Consider the following 22,046-nt stretch of genomic DNA (forward strand, 5'->3'; position numbering starts at 1 on the left):
GTGACTCCCAGCTGCGTGGACATTCGCACCCCTTGTCTCCAAGTCCAGGCAGGCGTTCTTGAGGGTGTAGATGACAAGGACGCCCTGGAATTTTGCAGAATCTGGATGGCAGTGATCTTGGGGGCACGAAGAAGGCACAGTGACTGGTTCAGAAAAGAAAGGCTGATGGGACGCCAGAATGAACAGCCAGATGGAGGCTCGTGGCCATGACCCAGCCTTCGCCTCACTTGCCCTCTGCCCTCCCCCAGGTTTGCAGCAGGCCTGCAATAGCCCAGGAGCCTCCCATGCAGTGGAAGGTATCAGTGTGGGACCAGAAGGGAGACCAAGTCCTGGTCAAGAAAAAGGAATTTGAGAGGGTGTCCCAGGAAGCCTGAACCGGTCCTCAGGGGGCTGGACGAAGGTCCTGTCCTGGGAGCCCGGAAGTTTCACAGAGGGACCTTGTCCAGCTCCAACTACTGCTGGTGGCACCCCAATCGGAGCCTCCGCCTGGTGTAGACAGCGGCGCTCCACAGGCCCAGGACTGCTGAAGCATCCCAGATGGCTGGTTAGATGGAGTCGCTGACTGCTGACCCAGGCTTCCTACCCCTCACCATCTGCAGACTTCTTTATCCAGCAGAACTGCTAGGATGGGAAGAGGCGCTTCAGGAGTCCCACGCAAGGGAGGCTGACACCAGCCTTACACAGGCTGAGAGGTCATTCAAGTCTTCACCTCTTCTATGGGGTTCATGTTCAGGACACATGGGGGTACTCTGGGGGCAAGTCCTTTGTAGGAAAACACTTTGATGTTCATCCATTGCCAGAGGATTATTTGAAATGTGTGATTTTGTTATACTTTAATACAGAACATATTGATGGTACATTTAACTAGGTTTTTAAAAATATTCTTTTTTGTTTGTTTGTTTTTATTTGTTTTTTGAGGCAGTGATTAGGTTTATTTATTTTTTAACGAGATACTGAGGATGGAACCCAGGACCCTGTACATGCTAAGCATGCACACTACCACTGAACTATACCCTCCCCCTTAACAAAGGTTTTAATTTAATTTTTTTGTTTTCCCCCCTAGCTTCATTGAGGTATAACTGACAAATCATTTAGCAAACTTTTAAACAGCAACTTTAGTTAAATGCTTGGCCAACATTATTCAGCAATATAATACTTATGAGTAGTCATTTATACCTATGAACAACATTTCAATAAAATTAACATACAGTAGTAATTCTGCCACTGTTTTGTTTCATTTTCCTTGGTTTTATAAGAGTCTTTCTTACCCATTAGGGTTTAGCTGCTAGGGTAGTGGCAACATAGGCAGAATATTTAGAACTGTGTTCAGTACTGTGATTTAGCTGATGAAAGCAGTTGGAACTCACAGGCAAAGATAAACGACACTCATTCTGACACCAAGTAACATTCTATCTGCCCGAAGTTTGCAGAATTCTTCACTCCCAGAGGCAGTTATAATGGCCCTTGGAATCTCTGATAATATATTCTTTGATGTGTTGTCTTCTTGTGATCACTTCTCTTGAGAAGAAACATTGTGACCACTGGATACAATTTTGTCTTTCCTTTTATGTAAAGTCAGCCAGGAAGGACAGGTGTGGATGTATTTTTCTCGCATAGCTCAGAACCATGTTGCAGAAGAAGATCATTGAGACTGGCAGGGAGACTTCCCACTTTAAACACAGGTATGGGATTGTGACATTTTTTCAAGATGTTTTCAAATTTTTAAGGCTAACTTGTTAAGTATCTAATAAAGGGCTTGGTTTTGTAATTTTTATTCAGGTCCATTCTGTCTCTATGGACTGGAAATAACTCTTTAAATGACAAGGCTATGGGAGAAATGCTGGATTAACAAACTAAATCCAGAAAGCCCCCAGCAACCCGCGGAGGCTGAGAGTCTTTGTGAAGAACACTACCACTTTCTTTCCTGTGGCAAAGTCCACAAAATTTCTCCTTGGTCCAATGGGGCATGATAGTTCTGTGGGAAACAACCCAAAGGATTTACTACCAGTGAAATTGTCTCACAGTGGTGACCAGAGACCAGACTGGCTCTTTGGGCTGTCCCCCAGGAATTGTGGAGAGTGCCCCCCCCACCTCCGCCAAAAAAAAAAAAAATACTTGCTGGGCTCAGAGTTGCTCTTTATGAAGCAACTTAAGTAAGCGTGCCTCCCATCTTGCAATAAACTGTTTAAAGCGTTCATTTTCCTTTATTTGAAAAATCTAACACAGATGTTTTAACATGTGGGCTGTCTACCCATAAAAATGAAGAAAGTTTCTTAATTAGTCTTTGGGGATAAATAGCCCACTGCAGTCACAACGGAGTCCTTCTAGAGAAAAACTGAAATTAGTGAAAAATTATTTAAGGTTGTTACTGGGTCGTGAGAAATTGCCAAACATGTCAGTTATTTCAAGTGAAAACAAGATGAGGTAAGAAGTATATTTTTAGGTATTATTGATGAGTTTGAGTCCAGTAAAGCCAGGCAGTAAATTTGTAAGTCTTCTTTTGAATCAAGTAAACTTAAAATTTAATGAGATTTTTTAACACCCCTACTATGCCATTTTTCAATCTGTTTTCAAATAGTTTAGCATTATAGGTAAAATGAAACATTAAAAATCTAATGAAAGCACGTCTCGGGAGGCGCTTGTTTCCCCCTACACTTCCAGCTCGGACTGGGATCGAAGGAGCCGACATTCTGTCCGTTCCTTCACTGCTGTCTGTGTCTCCTTTCTCTGAATTTTATGGAATACTCCCTCACGTTATGAGAACGACGTTCTAACGCCTCAACAAACGGCTATGGATGTAAAATAAGTCCTGATAAAATATTACATGAGAAAGTAAAGAATGAGACACACCGGCACAGTCTAGAAAGTGGAAGCTTCTGCCGAGAAGCGGACACTAAGCTTTTTCTTCCACGTGGACGCGGCGCCCCCTCCGCGGGCGAAGTACGCATGCGCTCCAGAGTGGCGGTAGGCCGTCATAAAGGGCGGGTTCGCGCGCCCTCTTGTGGCCAGCGGCGAGCAGTGCTCAGAAGACGGCCGCCTGCTGAATCACTGAAATTGAATTTTCCGTTTTATCTAAATTATCTAAACTTGTGGGCGTACATTGTCCACAGCACTCTCTTATAACATCTTTTATTTGCGTAGAATCTATAGCAATGTCTTCACTTTGTATCCTATTTTGATTACTTTGTGTTTTTCCTCTTTTTCTTGGTCAGCAAATGTTAACCTCAACTTCTCCATCATCCGGCCTTTACGTCCTTTGATGGTACAGACCGAGCCCTGCCCGTGTCGTGCCTGTCGAGGCGTCTTGTTCCACTGTCTCCATTGCTGTCTGAAGGTAAAGAGCTCCCTCCGGTCTCCCACACCCCTTCCACTTTGACCTTACTGCTCCGTTATGTGGTCCTTGTTTCCGAGGTTAAATGAGCCCAGCTCTGTAACAAGCCCCTGCAGGCAGCCTCAGCCTGCGGAGGACAGCCCCCACTGTGCTTCCCTGGGATGCTGGTGCCCCTCCCACCAGCACATTCTGTATCCCAGCAGCGGGTCTTCTGGCCTCCCAATGAAACAGAGCTGGTACATTTTCCAGCCTTACATCCTCTGCCTGTCCTGGATTGCTCACTTCTCTGAGTCTCTTAACACCTTTTTTTCACTGCTTTCCAAGCAATTCTGGCATCTCTGTTCAGGGTGGAGCCATCTATTACTCCAGGCCTCCAAAAGCCCATCTAGCAGTGTGTTAGCATCTCCTGGCATCCTCGCCAGAGTGTTCGAATCCTTATCACAGGAGCATGCACCTTTTCAATAAACTCTCCAGGACTCAGCTGTATGTTCTACACTCCCTGCTCCAGCATTCTGGGGATTCAGACCCCTGTACCCCTGGTTCCTACCGATAAAGACTGGCCAGGGCCCGCAGCACCTGAATAGTCCCCTTCCTCCCTTATCAAGCCCAGCACTTCCCTTGTTGGGTTTTGTGGTGACTTGACCCTCATTACTGATCTAATGATGAGGACGGGAGGGAAATGTAGATTGTAAGAGAATTTTCCTGGAAGGAATTGGTTTACTCGATTGTGGATGTTGACTAGGCAAGGTCCAAATCTGTAGGGAAGTCTGTCAGGAAGGGTGGGCTGGAGGCTGTGTCAGAGCTGCTTCTTCATCAAAGAAGCCTCAGTTCTGTTTTTAAGGCCTTTCACCTGATTCATTCAGACCCTCCAACTTATCTAAGATAATCTCCTTTGATTAATTCAGATGAGTTTATGGACTTTAACCACACCTACAAAACAACTTTACAAATGACCTAGATTAGGATTTGATTGAATAGAAGGGGATGGGGTTGACACATCAAAGACCATCACGCTACCCAACTGTCTTGTTGTTCAAACTTGCCTAGGGTGTAATATTAAGACTCTGAGTCTCCACTCATCCTGAGGAGGGGTCTACATCTGCCTCCACTTGATTCTGCACAGACTAGTGACGGTTTTGACCAAGAGTATGACGGGAGTGACGCTATGCGACGTTTGAGGCTGTGTCATAGTCAGCCATGGAGCTTCTCTAGTTCATAGGACACCTGCTCTTGGAGCGGGGAGCCACCTCTCAGCTGCCAGCTGAGCCCTTCATGCTGAAAAGGCCACATGAGGCACTCATCCTTAAGCCATCTCAGCCCAACCAGGAGACATATGAGTGAAAAAGACATCTTGGAAGTGGGCCCTCCCTGCCATCTAATCACCTCAACTGAGCCTCCAGGCACAATGGAGCAGAGGAGAGCCACGTCCACGGTTCCCCTTCCAAATTCCTTTCCCACTGAATCCAAGAACATAGTAGCAAAATGCTTATTCTTTAACATCATTAAGTTTTGGGGCAGTTTGCCAAGACAGCATTAGCTAATGGGAACACCTGGAATAATTTTTTATCCTTTTATTTTCATGCACTTTATGTATGTTTTGGGTCTCTTACAAACAACATGATGCTGGGTGTTGTTCTTTTTTCCAATCTGAGAGTGTCAGGATCAGATTCCTGAGGAGGGACTCAAAACCTTGAGCAGTGACTGGCTATGAGCAGTAAAGCCCGAACCAGCACTTTGGAGCTTTCTGCCTTAAGAGCCGCAGCTTCCCTGCCCATCCTTCCTCTAGGAACTCCGGCACCGCGTTTTCTCTGGTTGATTAGCGCGAGGCTCCATCTCCGCCCCTTATCCGGCTCCCCCTCTCCCAGATGCTGTAGCTCCCCGACCTCCCCCCAATCGTGCTTCTGCCCAGGGAAACTTTATGGTTCCCTCAGAACGTAGCCGCTGGCAAGCATATCCCCGTGATGGGTGGAGGAGGTTGCCATGGAGACGGGTCCACGGTCCGCGGCTGGGGCGGGGAGGCCTGGGCACATGCGCAGTGGCGCCGAGGCGAGGTCGCGGGGAAGTCGGGGCGCGGTGGGTTCCGGGCCGGGCTTCCCAGGACCAGGCTGGACAGCCGGCTCCGGCCGAGGCGCCGTGCCCTCTGGGGCGGGACGTGGCGGGGCCGAGACCCCGCGGCAGCGCGGGAGCGAGCCCGCCACGCAGGCCCCGCGCCCGCCGCCATTGTTGCCCGGGGCCTCTCGGGCCGCTCGGCTGCGCGTCCGTAGGTCTGGCTGCAGGTGAGGATGTCGCGGGCGGCCTGCGGGGTGGACGCTGCGGGGCAGTCCCGGCGCAGCGGCCCGCGGCCCTGCGGCTGCGGAGTTAGGGAGACCCGCCTAGGGCCCAGGGGAGGCAGAGGGCGCGTCCGCCCTGCAGGCCTGGGGAGCAGCCGGCTTCAGAGGACTCGACGGGGTGGAGGAGGGATCGGAGCCGGAGCCCTTGGACCAGTGGTGTCGGTTCTCCTCCAGACCAGGCATGCAAAAGAGGTTTTCTTTGGGAATCCTGTTTTCAAATGTATTCATGAGGAATTGTGTCCTGCAGAAGATCTTCAGAGACTTCACCCCGCACCGGTCTCTTCTGCCTGTTTCCAGCCCAAGCTCTCAGGGAGTGGAGACCTGGGACAGGCTGGCGTTAATGTCCAAAGAGCATCAGCGGCTCGCCCTCAGTTCTTGACCGTTTCCCTTGGGAACCTTGAGCACTTAAAGGAGAAGAAATTCTCCTCCCAGTTTGTTCTGAGTAACAGATTTGCTCTGTTGTCTCTGAGAACCAGTTCAGTCATTAAAGCTTCTGTATAATCTGTTGACTAAAATATTTTGTGTAAACGAATGTTTAATTTCTGTTTCAACAAGTTAGAAGTTTTATCTGACATTTTGCCCAGGGTTCAAGTCTTTGCTTCTACCCCCACCTTTTATGGCTGTCCCAACCTGTGCCCCGGCAGGCTGCATTTGTCTTACAAGTCGGAGGATTTCAGGGAAGGAGACCACTGTGAAGTCTGTGTTTATCTGTACACTCTGGGTTGTCTGCTTCTGTTTGTGTGTGTGTATGGCAGAGAGTGCCAGAAATTCTCGACCTTGCGGTCTGTTCTTGTGTTTCAGGGTCTATTCACCATCCCGGCAAGTTCTGGGCCCAGAATTTGTAAGTTAGGCTGCTGCCAACCCTGCCTTGACTCTGTTCTCTTGAAAAGTGTCTCTATGACTCTAGCATGCAACTTCACACACTTGGCTCACTCCCAGAGAAATAAAGGCTATTGACAGATTGACCCTCCTGCCTGTAGCAATGTTCACCCCGAGTAAGAGGATGACCAGTTCTTCATGCGCCCAAGTTCTTTTCATGTGGAAGCCAGACAGGGCTCAGAGTGGACCCCGTGGTGTGGATAAGGAAACCCTCGCTTCAAGGCTCTTGCGGGACACTGAGACCTGTCGGCAGAATTTTAGGAATTTTCCGTACCCAGACCTGGCTGGACCTCGAAAGGCACTGAATCAGCTCCAAGAGCTCTGCCTTAAGTGGCTGAGACCTGAGATTCACTCCAAGGAGCAAATCCTGGAGCTGCTGGTTCTGGAGCAATTCCTGACCATCCTGCCCGGGGAGGTCAGGACTTGGGTGAAGTCCCAGTACCCGAGGAGCGGCGAGGAAGTGGTGACTCTGGTGGAGGACTTGACTCAGATTCTAGAGGAAGAAGAAGGTAAGGCTTGTCAGGCAGAGAGGGGAGGAATCCTGGGTGGTCAGAGGAGAGAGCCATCATGTCAGAGAGCAGCCCTTTGAAGGGGTTAGGAGGATGGAGGTCAGTGAGTGGGTGAGAACGGGCTTCACCTGAGCACCTCCCCCCCCATGGCTTTCTCCTACTGCGTGCTTAGAAACAAACACACATTCTCTAAACCCAGCCACATGTGTCACAAAACTGGGACCAGACACAACCAAGTTCCCCCCAGGTGAGCCCTCAGGAAGTTTCTCTACAGAGGTCTGAACCATTCTGCTGATACATTGTTTGCTTTTTGACTTGGATTTTATGGTAACATACTTCCAAACAGGTAGAAAAGTGTCCAGAGAAATTTTTTTTTCCACTAAGAGACAGCTCCCAGAATTTATGTTGTGTGAAGATTTAGAAGAACGTTGTGAATTTGGTACATACTCTTCAGAGTCCCAGAGCAGGCTTGCTTTTGAAGCCTGTGCTGATGTCTTAGGATAAGCCATTGCCCCTTCCCTCTGGTTCCTTGAAGTGGGTATGCTGTTTCTGGTTTTCTTCTGACTCCTCACTTTAAGAAAATGTAGGCATCGACTGGTGAAGAGTTTCCTCGGCTCTTCAGAAAGGGCTAACCTCCACTGTGAACTCTTTCTCTTCCCTAGAGTCTCCGCAGAACTCTACCCTTTGGCAAGAGATCCCAGAGGAAGACCCCAAAGGAAGACCAGGAGGGTGGCTGAACGACTTGGTGACCAAAGTGAGTGTCAGTTTCTTCTGTGGCTTGAAAATTCCGTCTTCATGTGTGAGGACATTTTCTAACCTGGCCCTTTAACTTCTGTGGCCCCAGAAGTCCTAATAGGCACCCGAGCCTCCATTTTCCCCCCGTAAGTCATGTTGGCCTGTTCAGGTGGGTGTAGACCCTGCGTAAGAAACGGGGTCCGTTGCTTCCTCTGATGTCCCTTTCCTCACTTTGCGGCTGTGAGCAGCAGTAGCACAGAGGGGCTGAGGGATTGCCCTCCACAGCCAGGTGCATCTAGGTTTGGTTCCTGGTTCTGCTGTTGAGCCTGTGATTTGGGGCAAGACTTAACTGCTCGCAGCCTGAGCCACTCACCTCTCAACTCCTCTTAGGTGGGTGAGGATTAAATATTGTGAGACCTGCGAGCCTGGATTTCAGGAGGTGATCAGGAAAGTCACAGTGAGATTAAACACTAGTTGCAGCATCATTTTTCTTTGTTAACAGGTAATTCAAGGCCATGTGTTACTGGTGTTACTGTTGATTACAAGTCTGTGTTATTTTAAAGAAGAGCAACTCAGGCCATCTTAAAAGTTTACTGTAAAAAATAGACATGGTCTGAAATTGGTAACCAGAGTAAAATTATTATTTATAGATATGAATGTTTATCCAGAAAACCTGAGAAAAGGGAAAAACTGTTAGGAACAATAATAGAAAGTTTGAAGTGACTGCAATGGAAAATGACATACAAAAAGTGTTCACTTTCTTACATAGACATAAAAATCGCATCAATGGGAAAATGAAATAAAAGATTCTGCTCGCAGTATTAGCCCCCAAGCTTAAAATAACTAAAACTAAACATAGTATAAATTTTGCAGTCCTGTGTCATTCTATAGGACATGAAAGGAGCCTTGAATATTGTAAATCTGTCAGTTCTCCCTAAATTATAAACTTGAATGTGATTTCAAAATTCCAATATCATTTTTTTAATTAAAAAAATTTTTTTTAATTTGAAAAACGTGAGAATAATCAAGAAATGTTTTTTAACAAAGGGAAGAAGAGCAGAATGATGCACTTTTTGCCAGACTGAGATGTACCTAGGACAGCAGTTGAGTGTGGGTATTGGTACCAGTTTCATTTCAGGAGGGAAGGAGGGGCTCTGCATTCCACCACAGGGTGCACAGGATGTCTTAAAATTTCAAATTATAACGCATGTAATTAATTCGTCAGGCAGCACTTGAAAAGCAGAGCCATTCAGCTCTCTGTCATCTGTGTTTAAATCTGTTCATTGTTTAAGATGGAGCCACCCATGTGTGCACTAGAAATGATAAATTCTGCTTCATTTTAGGATGTCCCATTCAGATCTGCTCATCCATATGTTGGGAGAAGATGTTGACTAGGTAGACTTTAGGGGCCTTCCCAAGCTCAAGGCTCTGTGGTCCTCACCACACACGCCCCTGTGCCATCCCTGTCCCCTTCCTGCTAGTTCTCGAACCAAGTGAAGTTACGTTTGCTGTTACAGGAATCTATGACATTCACAGACGTGGCCGTGGACATCACCCCAGAGGACTGGGAGCTCATGCGCCCTGTGCAGAAGGAGCTGTACAAGACCGTCACGTTGCAGAACTACTGGAACATGGTTTCTCTGGGTGAGCATTGTCCGTGCCACCCCCCAAGCAAACCCACCAGAGTATTTCTTTCCTCAGCTGTTAAAAATGGGCTGGCACAGAGGTGAGCGTGCATCTCCTGTCCAGGCACAGAAATGGCCAAGTTCTAATCTCTTTTCCCAAACGAAAGGTTTCTAAGTGGAAGGTCATCAGAAACTATGATGACCAGCCTCCCAGGGCCACCCCCGACTCTGTGCCTTACCCGTTCCCTGCCCCCCCATCCCATGGTCTCTATGCACATATCTTCCAGGGTGGCAGGGAATTTTTGTGCCAGCTCTGGAAAGGACAGTGACCTAATCCATTAGCTCATGTCCATGAGCCATTCTTTTCACATAGAGGTCCGTGCATCCTCGTGGATGAGAAGTCAGGTAATAAAATTTGAACAACTGTTTAGCTCCAGGACAAAACTCATTCTCTTCCTCCTGAACAGGACTTACAGTGTACAGACCAACTGTGATTCCCATATTGGAAGAACCACGGATGGTGATAAAAGAAATTTTAGAAGGCCCCAGTCCAGGTGAGAGAACAGCCAGCAGGTGGGATTCTTTGTGGTTAAGAGCCTGTATTAGCCTCCGTGTGGTGAAGTTGGTTTTAAACGTGGCCAGGTCACTTTGCACAAAGACGCCTGAGCCTGTCGAGAACACTGAGCTGCTTGGCATTGCTTCCTCACGGAGACCGTCTTCAGGAAGAGATATTCCAGACATCATTTTTACACCTTTTCTGCTTCTCCTCAACCCCGGGGTTCCATCCCTTGGAACTTTGTTGGGGGCTTTCACTGTGTTCGTTCCCTCTATTTTTAAGTATACGTGAGTGTCCCCTAAAATCCTAAATTTCAAACCGTCTTAACTTCTTTTTGCATTTCCTTTATTCTGTTTGCTGACAAAACCCTGTAGCCCCCTGCCTCCACTCTCCTAACTCATTCCTTTTTTAAAATCTTCTAATTATTTAACAAGATAACATCTTTTGATCACAAGATCAAAAATTGTAAGACTGTGTAAAGCCAGATTTATGCAGACAAGTCCCCCAGCTGTGTGCCCCATCCACCCAGTTCCTGCACCTGTGTTGTAATCTGTGGGTTGACACCTGAGGGCCATGTGACTGTTCTGTTCCCCGATGACCTTTCATGTGAGGTCCATTGAGGATCCTGGCTTTATTACATTGCTGGTTGCAAAATGGTGATTTCAATTCCACCATTTCTTCTAAGTGATTAATCTGTAAAGAGTAGCTGTCCCTCCTCTGCCCCCGTTTTTATGTGTATGTATCACTGCGGTCTCATGGAATTCTTTAAAATTCAATGTGTTATTAGTGCTTTAATTCCAGGTGTTGGGGGGGTTTTTTTTTGATGCTCAAGTGTCACAAATTTGGGCAGGGGGAGCCTTTCAAAGCAAGTCCTGTGTCCTTCTGAGACGTCCCTCTAGTCTTGTAGCATTTCCTTGCTTTCTGGCAGGGCATGGTCTTTAGGCTCACCTCTTACCTAGCTTAGAGCTGGAATTTCTCTAGGGAACAGTGGTTCATTAATGGGGATCAGCAATGAGAAACCAGGCTCTGGGCAGACAGGGCACTCACTGCTCTGGGTACCGTGGCTCCAACATCTGTTCAGTAGATAGAGCTGTGACGTGTGTGTGTGTCTGTGGGCGTCTTTAGTCACGAGTTCATACTGACAGCTCTCGTTCAGGTCCAGCACCGCAAGAGCCCATCTTGTCCCTTCCCGTATCCATCTTGTATTTCCTTTCTCGCGCAGTGAATCACCTGGTTCCCAACATCAGTATATTTACTCATTTTCTCTGTCACATAATACACACAAAAATGGTCTCAGAATTATAGCACTATCACTCAAATAAACTGCTTAGGCAAAGTTCAGAATTTCTTCATGTCCTTAGAATATATTCCACTAAAGGCACACAGGATACTGGGTGCAGAAGTTACTTGAATTCTTCCCTTCTGGTTATCTTAGCAGTTTGATAGACAGTTAAGCTTGTTTGATTCCATCTGTGTTCAGTTTCAGTATTTTCTTATTTCTTGATTATTTAATTTTAGATTTTTGAGTATGTAAAAACATTAACATGGTTCAGAAGTCAAACCTGTATAGAAAGGTCTACACTCTGCCCTGTCCCCAGCCACTCCCTGTAGGTAACCATGTTCCTTTGTTTCTGGTTTGTCCTTCCTGTGTTTCTCTCTGCAGAGATAAATCATAAATATATTCTTTTATCTCCTGTATATGAAAGAAGTACCCAGTACTCTTTTGCATTTTGCTTTTTTTATTCCCTTTTTTTTTTTCAATTTAAGGCACTGACTTCTAGTATATCTACCAACACTGATGCTGGAATACAGGATTAACAGTAAATTAAACAATAATGACCATGTAATATGCTACCTTAGAGTGAATTGCTTCACTTTTTTAAAAAGTTAGCTTTATCTGGTCATCAGGTATTGTAAGGGTCATACTACTGGAAAAGCTAATTCTTATAACTTATGGTCTGTTTGCTTTAGTTGGCAGAGTGATGCGAAATACACCCATAGCACACTAAGTTCAGCACACCCTGAACCCCAGGCAGACACATGGCATGGTGGAAGCAAGCCTGCGCTGGGGTCAGGACCGGCTTCCTGGAGGTGCTGCCCGCCGGGGACCACTTGAGTTTTTAGATGACTCAGGTTAAATTAAGGCTGTAAACCCACAAGTGGGGCAGTTTATGGTTATGTATTTTGGGGGGAGATTCTGCTCCCACCAAAGAGCAGCAGAACTGAGAAAAGCAAGTTCCTCTTCTCCCGCAGAGGTGAGGTTTGGGGGGTTTGGTTTGTTCTCTAGCCTGTCCTTATGTGGGGTTGAACACAGTGTGCGGACTCCTGCCAGCCTCCTCTCCTAGGCCCCCTGCACCCTCGAGTGGAAGCTGAGGGTCATCAGCAGGAGGGAGGAGGTTCTCAGCCACCTTCTGCTCTGCCTATGTCCGGTCTTCCTGCTTTTGCCTGATTTGTGGCCTCCGGGGATGTTATGTTCTTACCAGCTTAGGGACATGCAATGAGTTGAACCTTTGGGTGGGGCATCTCATCAGTCATACTTCGGGGGACGGAAGCCCATGACTCACAGACAGAGCAGTATTCTTGGTCTCTGGTGTCCGTTCCTGTGTCAGAACTTGATATGGTCCTGTCCGTCATAGGGACCCAGCCATTCTTTCAGGTTCAGCCCAAACCAGACCTACCCACCTCATCCAGCATCCCTTGACCACCTGATCAGCACTGATCTCTTCTGTTAGAAATATCATACCACTGTTAGATACTTAACTCTTCTAATCACTCCTTTCTGCTTAGTTATGTACACAAATTTAAGCCCTGCTTAATCATCTCAGTTCATGAATTACCAATAAACTGATTTGGTTTAGAAATGTAAGCTTACGGTAGCAATGTCTTCGTGGTCATCATTCAGACTTGCTACTTAACACTTGTTAATTATAACTTCAGTACTTCCTTCCCAAGTATATGGATGGTTCTGTAATAGACTGATTCTTGTTTGCTTTTTGGGAGGGGGAGGTAATTAGGTTTATTCATTTATTTTTTAATGAAGGTGCTGGGGATTGAACCCAGGACCTTGTGCATGCTAGGCAGGCACTCTGCCACTGAGCCATCCCCCTCTGTCATAGACTGATTCTGATTATGTGAAAGTTAAGCTCAGCTTCTGGTACTGTCTCGTCATTTTTGTGTGTATACACACCCACCCACACAGTCCATTAGCATTCTCTTTTTTTTTTGTGGGAGGAGTAATAAATCCTGGTTTGAGAGAGTTGCTTTAAATTTTTTTCCTATAGAAAAAGTAATATAACAACATTTCTAGTACTAAATAACAATTAAAGAAATACAGCCAATTTATCAAAAATCAGAAAATATCTTTTAAAACTTGTAATCTCATTGTTGCATTTTCATAACATAGTCTAGTCTAATGAGTTTTCACACTAGTTAACGGTACTGCTTTTTCTCATTTAACGTTCCTCCTCCTAGGCATTTTCTAGTGTCTAATTTTTCTATTTGAATCAAAGTAATAAAAGTAGTTCATAAATTCAGACAGTTCACGGAAGCGTAATGAAAGAACGGCTCCCTCCCCTCATCCGCGTACGTACCCAGACCTGCAAGCAGTGCGGAAGCAGAAGCCATTTCCAGAGTTTGCATCTGAGCTGGAAATAGAAGAAACACACAAAGTTGTGAAATAATAACATAAGGCCAAGTTCTGCTGTGGGCCCAATATTATATTAGGTTGAACCACATAAAACTGCTGATACTCAGCCATATAGGCCTACAAAACAAGGGCGATTTTGTATGATTCAGCCTAGTCTGTAGTTTAGGATTCTAAGGAGGAGAAAAGTGAGCTGGGCCATAAGTACCTCTCTTTTTTTGGAGGGGAGGTAATTATGTTTATTTATTTATTATTGTTATTATTACTTTTTAATGGAAGTGCTGGGGATTGAACCCAGGACCTCGTGCATGCTAAGCATGCGCTCCACCACTGAGCTGTACCCTCCTCCCCATGAGTATTTTTTTAATACGTGGAGAACGTATCATAGGAGAAGGCCCAGAGTCTGGAGTTAGTGGCAATTTAGACAATTATGAGGATGTAGTTTTAAGTTACGTGGATAACTTTGAACTTTAGCTGAATGTGAGGTGTGGTAGAAGGCAGAGTAGAATAGAAAAGACTAGATTATTTGAGGACTGGATACCCAGTGGAGGTATTTTGAACTTTTTCTTTTCTTCAACTTTTATTCTTTAAGTCACTGATCCCAAACCTCCTGGAGGACTCAGCCCCACCCCCAAAGTTTCTGACTCAGTATGGGAGGGGCCCAGTCACCTGACATACTCACAGGTGACAGCAGTGCTCACACCATTGGTCTGGGGACTGTTCTCTTGAGAATCATTGCTTTAGGCTGTAGGAGTTACTGGATGTATTTAAGCGTGGAACCCACTCCATGAAATTGCCTTCAGAGTATCACATAGGGTTGCGCAGAGTAGGTTGGGAGGAGGAGTGGGGTAGCCTGCCTGCTCTGTGAACCCGTCGTGTGAATTACAGTTTATACGATTGTACGTGATTGTGTGATAAGTCACCTCAAACCATCCCACAGCCTTGCCGTCTGTTTTCTCTTCTTGGCTCTGTCACCTGACCTGAGCTACTCTGTTAACTCTGTGCCCATGTTGACTAGTGAGGGGCCTCCCCTCTTCTGCAAATCTAGTCCTGTGTTCTGCCCCTTTGTGTTCCTTTCCCAAGCCTCAAGGACCATGCTATGAGGTTGTCAGAGCCATAGTCTTTAGGCATTTTATTCATGTTACTATTTTGTTTCTGCTTTGGCAGTTCCCTTTCTCCAAATAGAGGCAAACTTAACATATATATATATATATACACACATAATTCTTTTAAATTTCAGAATGGGAAGCAAAAGCCCAAGACTGTACTTCAGTGGAAAATACTTCTAAACTCACAAAGGGTGGAACCAAGACCATCAAGCTGGAAGAGCCCTACGAGTATGACAGGTTGGAGAGGCCAGCGGCCTTCAGGAGAATCCCCGCCAGCAGCAGGAACTTCGGTCTGAAGGCAGTCTTTTCACAGGAAGATGCTCCTGCAGGAGGGTGTCTGAGTAAATATGACCTATATCAAAGTAACTTTGAAAAGCATTCCAACCTGATTATACAGTTTGGTACCCAGTCAGATGATAAGACTTCCGTGTACAGCGAGGGCTGGGCAGCCTTCGGTCACGTCTCGTACGGTATCGTGCAAGGAAAAATATACCCTGGGGACAAGCCTTACAAGTGTAACGTGTGCGGGAAAAAGTTTAGGAAATACCCATCCCTCCTCAAGCACCAAAGCAGCCACGCCAAAGAGAGGTCCCACGAGTGCGAAGAGTGCGGGAAGGAGTTCAGACACGTCTCCTCCCTCATCACCCACCAGAGGATGCACACTGGGGAGAAGCCGTACGAGTGCCACCAGTGCGGGAAGGCCTTCAGCCAGCGCGCGCACCTCACCATCCACCAGAGGATCCACACCGGCGAGAAGCCCTACAAGTGCGATGACTGCGGCAAAGACTTCAGCCAGCGTGCACACATCACCATCCACCAGAGGACACACACCGGAGAGAAGCTGTACAGGTGCTTAGAATGTGGTAAAACCTTCAGCCACAGCTCATCTCTGATTAATCACCAGAGAGTTCACACGGGAGAAAAACCTTACATATGCAATGAGTGCGGGAAAACCTTCAGTCAGAGCACACACCTCCTTCAACATCAAAAAATACACACGGGAAAGAAACCGTATAAATGCAATGAGTGCTGGAAAGTGTTTAGCCAGAGTACTTACCTCATTCGACATCAGAGAATTCATTCTGGAGAGAAGTGTTACAAATGCAACGAATGCGGGAAAGCCTTTGCTCATTCCTCCACTCTCATTCAACATCAGACTACTCACACGGGAGAGAAATCCTATGTCTGTAACATATGCGGGAAAGCCTTCAGCCAGAGTGCAAACCTTACCCAGCATCACAGAACGCACACTGGAGAGAAACCGTATAAGTGCAGTGTGTGTGGGAAAGCCTTCAGCCAGAGTGTGCACCTTACTCAGCACCAGAGGATTCATAATGGGGAGAAGCCCTTTAAATGCAATATATGTGGGAAGGCATATAGACAGGGCGCAAACCTTACTCAGCATCAAAGGATTCATACTGGAGAGAAGCCCTATAAGTGTAATGAATGTGGCAAAGCCTTTATTTACTCCTCGTTGCTTAACCAGCATCAGAGAACTCACACGGGAGAAAGGCCCTATAAGTGTAACGAATGTGATAAAGATTTTAGCCAGAGAACATGCCTTATTCAACACCAGAGGATTCACACAGGAGAGAAGCCCTATGGATGCCGCATATGTGGTAAAATCTTCACCCAGAGCACAAACCTCATTCAACACCAGCGTGTTCATACAGGTGCCAAACACCAAAACTAACGGATACGGGAGACTTCATCTAAGTTTGAAAACTTAAGCACTTGGATTTTATTTTGTGTCCTATGTGTTAAAAACATTATTCAAAAGAAGTGCAATATAGGTTAGTTATCACTCAGCAGAAGCATCAGAATTCATAACGAGGATGTAACCTATTTAAATTTAATGTGAAATTTAAGAAGAAAACATTTACTGCTTAACCTTTATTTGATACCAGTTTAATTCACTCCAGAAAGAAACCCTAGGGAAGTAAGGGTCCTCAAAAGCCCGTAACTCATCGACTCGTCGTACCTGTATTTCAGGTACGTCTTAATGAGGCCTTGTGAGTGTAACTTGGGAAAGCTTCCACCCAGTAGAGGTTTCACCCTAGAGAGTAATCCGGGAGTAACAGAAAAGAAAAGGCTGCTTTCAGGCTTTGGTTCTTCCCAGCCTTGAAGCCTTAAGTACATAAAGGGTCCCCTCCCCACCTTTGCTTCTCTTTTCCAATGAGGCCATGACTGCCACGTGGAGCCAGTAGGTTTGCAAAAAAAAAAAAAAAAAAAAAGAAAAGTTGAAAATATCTTAAAGATTTCTATGTGACCACTGTTTAATTACACTTTCCTTTAAATACTGAAATATTAAAGGAGGCTCGATGAAAGATGACGTTAGGATAGAGAAACTAATGTTGTGTATATGACCCTTAGATGTGTACAAATTTAATCAAACAGGCAAAAATTAAACACTCAGGCTTTATCTTTAAAGCACATTAGTCTTAGTTTCACTAGGTTTTGACAGCTGTCATCTGGAAGGAAGGAATAACACAGTTCCTTTCCTCCTGCCACCACCTGACTCCTAAATTCATAACTGAAGGTTCCCCCTGGACTGTTTCACTATTAAGTCCACTGCTTCCACTGAAGCACGTTTCTTGAGTGCTGCTGTGCTCATGGCCCAAACTTCCTACTTGGATCCTCCCAGGACCTAGAGTGCTGAAAATCACAGCTGATCTAAGCCACAGAAGGTTTTCTAAAGTAACGAAAGATAACAAAGTTAAGGGCATGATCTTAGCCAGTGTGTCACAGACCGAACCTGCTAAAGTGGGTCACCAAGGGCAGCCCCGTATCTTAAGACAAGGAAGTAATGGGAAAAAATAAGTCGTGGACAGTAGGTTTGAGTTCAGTGCTCAGAGTGGTCTGGGGGGGAAATTCAAGACTTAAGGGTGAGGAAAGAGAATGCATAGGTAACATTTGTAACTGAAATGATACTGGACTTGGCTTACCTAAGAAAATACGAGTGGCTTGACCAAAAAAGCAAAATGCAGCCTGTCGTTTCTTAAGAAGAAACTAGAACTGAAATGACCGGTTTCAAAGGAAAGATTGAAATAGGTCCTCCTCATACACATGAGTAAAACAGGGATTACTCTTCCCATGATGGGGGGAAGCTTCACTGGAAAAAGTGCCGGTGTGGAAACCGTCACTGATGCAGTAATTACTGAACAGGATCTGAGCTCATGGGGTCCCAAACAGCATACAAGGACAACTGGTAGAAATGCACATAGGAACAGGTGAGAATACTACTGTACTTAATGGCCACAGCGTTCCACTCTCAGAATTTAAGACCGTATTCTGAGAGCTGACGTTTCATCTTGCTTTGTTTCTTTCTTCAGTGCCTTGCACATGGTAGGTAGGTGGCTGGTATATGTTGGTGGAATTAATGAATAAATAAGTAGTCAAGTTAGACTTGAGTAAAAAGGTAGAAGTAACTGATACAGAGTGAAATTGGTAAAATTGAAAATACTTTTTTGTGCACACATACAACGAAGTACTTAAATACTGGTCATTTGTTGGTAGTAGGAGCTACTTAAAAATGAAGGCTCAGAATCGCCAAATCTTAACGTTGGGGATATTCCTAAAAAAATCACGGGACAGCCTCGCACAGGAAGTTTTCCTGAGCTAGATGAGGAAAAGCTGATAGAAATTCTGGTGCCGTGAATATCAATTTGCACACGTACTGACCATGCAGCTTCATCTGGATGTCAGTAAGACCTGGGGAGCTGGGGGGGCAAGGACCTGGGCTGCTGGCATCTTCAAGGCTTTCTTGTTGAGTGTTTTCTTCAAGAAGTTGCTTTCCCCTTGTCCTCATGATAGTTAACCTTGCTGTCGTGGAGTCACCTTTCATGAAGTGCAGACTTCCTCCAGGTTGCACAGTACTCACATTACACTTATGCCATAGTATCGTGTTAAAAAAACAACCACTGTATTTAAGATGCAATTTTTGTAATACCACCTCTTACCTTACACAACACGTTTTCTCCTGGAACGAACGTGTGGCGTGTTGCAGTCCACAGCGCCTTTCTTTGCGTTAACCTGAGTTTCCTGCCTTTGTGTGTTTTATGTAAATATGCATTCATGAGGTCTTCCACTGAAGCCCTGAGGCACCTGATGTCCTTATAAAATAACAAGTGACAGTAGAGAACCCCAGATCTCTTTGTTTTCCCCACTTTCACAGTATCTGACCCACATTTTCAAGTTTTTAACAGCTTTTTGTTATGAAAATGTTCAAATATACAGAAAAGTTAAAGAATAATAAAACTATATATCCACCACCTAGCGTAAAAAATTAACATTTTGCCATATTTTTTACTGAACAATTGGAAAGAAACTTGCAGATACGACATTTCACCCCTAAACACTAACGGGTGCATCTCGTAAAAACAACCACAGTACCATTACATACCTCAAAAACTGATCAGTAATTCCCTGATACCTAGTGCTCAGTTCGTGTTTACATTCTCCCTGTAATCCAGTCACGTTTCACGCAGCACAGGTGATTATTTCTGTTTCGTCTACCCAAGAGTCTCCCGCCTTCAACTTTTTTCCAGGATTTTTTTTCTTAAATAGAGCAAGTCAGTTGTAGAATGTCTCATTTTAAGGATTTACCTGGTTCTTTATGTGTGGTTTGTTTATCTTGTTCCTGTAGTTTCTGTAGATTAGCAGTTAGGGCCAAAGGCTTCATGAATTCAGGGTAAACATTTTTAACGTTAACACGTCAGATGTGTTTCATACTGCATCACGCCCGAAGTCTCACTATTATCTGGCTGACTCACTGGGATGCAAAATTCGATCACCATGTCTTTCCAACGTAAAGGGACGTTTTTGCTGTTGTGGTTAACAGATAATCTGTGCCCTGACACTGGCCATGTGTGGACAGCCCGCTTACCACTTACCTTGGTGGTTTGGGGGTGGTGATCCTTGCCAGAATCGATTATTTCATCAAGATTTGCAAAGTGGCAGTTTTCTAATCCTGTCGTCCTACCGTTACTGACTGGCACTCTGTAAGGAAGAGCTTTCTTCCGTCACCTGGGAATGCGCCAGGGGCAGGGTCACGCTCAGATCTTCTTGAGTTAGCAGTCTGCAGAGAAGGGAGTTACTGGCGGTGGTGACAGGCGGCTCACCAGTCACAAGCAGCTGTGATCATTGTTTGTGAGGCTCAAATGGTCCCCCATTCAGCCAGTTAGAGCCGTTCAAGTAGCTCTTCAGTCCTTTGGCACCTCCTCTCCAAGCTTTTGGCAGCTAACTGCCTTCTGACAAAGGTCTCCCAGGTTCAGCTTGCACTCTAAGTACCCCCAGGTGTGGGATGAGCCATTTCTCCAGGAATCCCTGGCTCTTTTTAATAGGCAGCAATTTAGAAACCAGGATCTGGGCAGTAGGCAGGCTCACTGCTGCAGGCGTGCTGAGCACGTGTGCCGAGCATTTCCAGCCACTCAGCAGAGTCTGCGTAAAGGCAGCTCCACACTCGTTTCACCAGTTACATCATATCTAATTATGGAACATGGGAGGCCCACCCAGACCCACGACTCTGGGAGCAAACAGCGAAGCTGGAGAGAACACAAGTGTTACCTGTACTAGGGAAGCAGCACACTCAACTGCAAGAGGTCCTGTGCCAAGGCCATCAGCAGTGTGTTTACAGAGGAAGGGAGCTGGTCGGTTAACCTGGCAAATGGGTTAAGGAGAGCAATTAAGAGCAACTAAATGTATGGCTCCTACTGTGTAGTGTCTTACCTATTGCATGTCTTGATGATTTACTGTATCGATACGCTAATCACACTCCTTTCCCATCACTTTCCTTACGGCAGGTTTCTGATCTAAATTTGAATTCTGAGCATCTATTTCATGCCAAGTACTGGTAAACTTTTGTTTGGTCTTTGAAACGTGAAAGACATTAGGTTTCATTTCTCTATCTTCTGGTATCAGTTCACTTTAATGTGCCTGTAATTGTACTCCAGTCCTCTGTCTCTGTCATTTTCCTCATGGCTCTGTATGTCACTCTAATGATTACCCCCTTAGAACACAGCCATTAAAAATGGCAAGCATGCACACTACGGTGATGTGTATAAATGTGCGTGTGAGCGTGTCAGCAGCATCGAGTCCTCTGTATGGGAGCGGCGTGAAGCCCAGGACGCTGGAGTGTCTTGTTTGACGTCATAGCCACACACAGCGACAGAATAAGGGTTGGAACCCCTGGCTTCAGCACTTAGTTGAGTTCTTCCTGAAAATGAGTTAAATGAAAATTCATTACACAAAAGGTATGTACCTACAATTTTATAAAGTTGTGTATTTTATGAGATTAGAGCACTGAAAGTTTTGTCTCCCCTCCCGTAGAGTTTCTTAGATTCAAATCTTTAAATGAGAATGAGCCCAACAAAGGATGCACTCTGCACTCCCCGCTCCAGTTTGGGCCTCCCACCCAGATCTTCCCCCACGGCTCAGAACCATGTGGTCAGGGACCACCCGGACTATCAGATTTAGGCTTTACCCCCCTATGTTTCAGCTCATTCTTCTCTGTCCCCACAGCCACTACCTCATTTCAGACTTTTCATCAGGTCTCGTTTAGATTATCTCGTACCCAGGTAAGTGTTCATCCTGCCCTTGATCTTGCTCCCTTCAGTGTATCTTCCACGTTTGCCAAAGTCGTCTGAAAACATCTAACTAGGACCAGCACGTCCAGCAGTGCAGACTGACTAGTACATGTGACCAAGTCACCATTTGCTTAAAGCCCTCAGCACCTTTTCATTGTCAACAGCAGTGGATCTGACTCCCAGCTACACGTTAGAATGACCTGAGGAGCTTTTAAAATTACCAGTGCCAGGGCTCCCCCTCCAGGAATATTGATTCATTTCATTGGCTTGGGGCCTGAATTTCAGGACGCCTTAACTCCCCAGGTGTTCCTAATGTTCTAAAGTGGAGCTAGGGCAGAGGCAGGGAAACCAGTTAGGAAGCTATGTTTACAAGAGGAGAAATAGCAGAGGTCACAGTAGGGGTGATGGGAAGTGACCCAACACCGGGTGTGTTTTGAAGACAGAATACAGGACTTGCTGATGAGTTGGACTGGGAAGTGAGACAGAGAGGACTCAGGGACAACTGTCTCTGTTACTAGAGAATGTGCTCTTACAAGGGGGACTACGTCATCCTCATTTCTCTACCGCCTGTACCCAGCACAGCACCCGGCACCTGGTAGGAAGCAGGCCCTCAATAAATGTTTGATTAGTGCGTCTCTGCAGAAACTTCTGCACAATAACCAAGATTATTTCCTCAGAAAAGTTATCTCACCTGTCCATCCAGAACAGTAAAGGGTCTGGGATTGTAACCTACCAAGGTAATAAA

The 22,046-nt window shown here is 45.7% G+C and overlaps 1 protein-coding gene across 3 annotated transcripts; it reads left to right on the forward strand.

Annotated features, from left to right (window-relative positions):
- Positions 1-1,470: 1,470 nt before the first annotated feature.
- LOC140685377 (zinc finger protein 287-like) lies at positions 1,471-18,988 on the forward strand. Of its 3 annotated transcripts, XM_072957460.1 has the most exons (8): positions 1,471-1,682; positions 3,213-3,334; positions 6,463-6,502; positions 6,642-7,049; positions 7,712-7,803; positions 9,302-9,428; positions 9,877-9,963; positions 14,849-18,988. In XM_072957460.1, exons 2-8 carry the CDS (start codon positions 3,260-3,262, stop codon positions 16,408-16,410), a joined length of 2,391 nt encoding a protein of 796 aa, XP_072813561.1. In that variant the 5' UTR covers positions 1,471-1,682; positions 3,213-3,259; the 3' UTR covers positions 16,411-18,988. The 3 variants fall into 3 exon arrangements, with proteins under 3 accessions (XP_072813561.1, XP_072813560.1, XP_072813562.1); XM_072957459.1 differs by lacking the exon at positions 1,471-1,682 and having other exon boundaries at positions 3,056-3,334; XM_072957461.1 differs by lacking the exons at positions 1,471-1,682; positions 3,213-3,334 and adding an exon at positions 5,478-5,607 and having other exon boundaries at positions 6,463-7,049.
- Positions 18,989-22,046: the final 3,058 nt, after the last annotated feature.

Source organism: Vicugna pacos, unplaced genomic scaffold, assembly GCF_048564905.1.
Source record: "Vicugna pacos unplaced genomic scaffold, VicPac4 scaffold_20, whole genome shotgun sequence".
Taxonomy (NCBI): Eukaryota; Metazoa; Chordata; class Mammalia; order Artiodactyla; family Camelidae; genus Vicugna; species Vicugna pacos.

Bases quoted from the DNA above. Each gene is read 5' to 3' on its own strand.
- LOC140685377 (XM_072957460.1), top strand. From the start codon at position 3,260: ATGGTACAGACCGAGCCCTGCCCGTGTCGTGCCTGTCGAGGCGTCTTG. The intron at 3,335-6,462 runs GTAAAGAGCTCC...CTTGTGTTTCAG, and splicing joins GTCTCCATTGCTGTCTGAAG to GGTCTATTCACCATCCCGGC. The intron at 9,964-14,848 runs GTGAGAGAACAG...TTTAAATTTCAG, and splicing joins TTTAGAAGGCCCCAGTCCAG to AATGGGAAGCAAAAGCCCAA.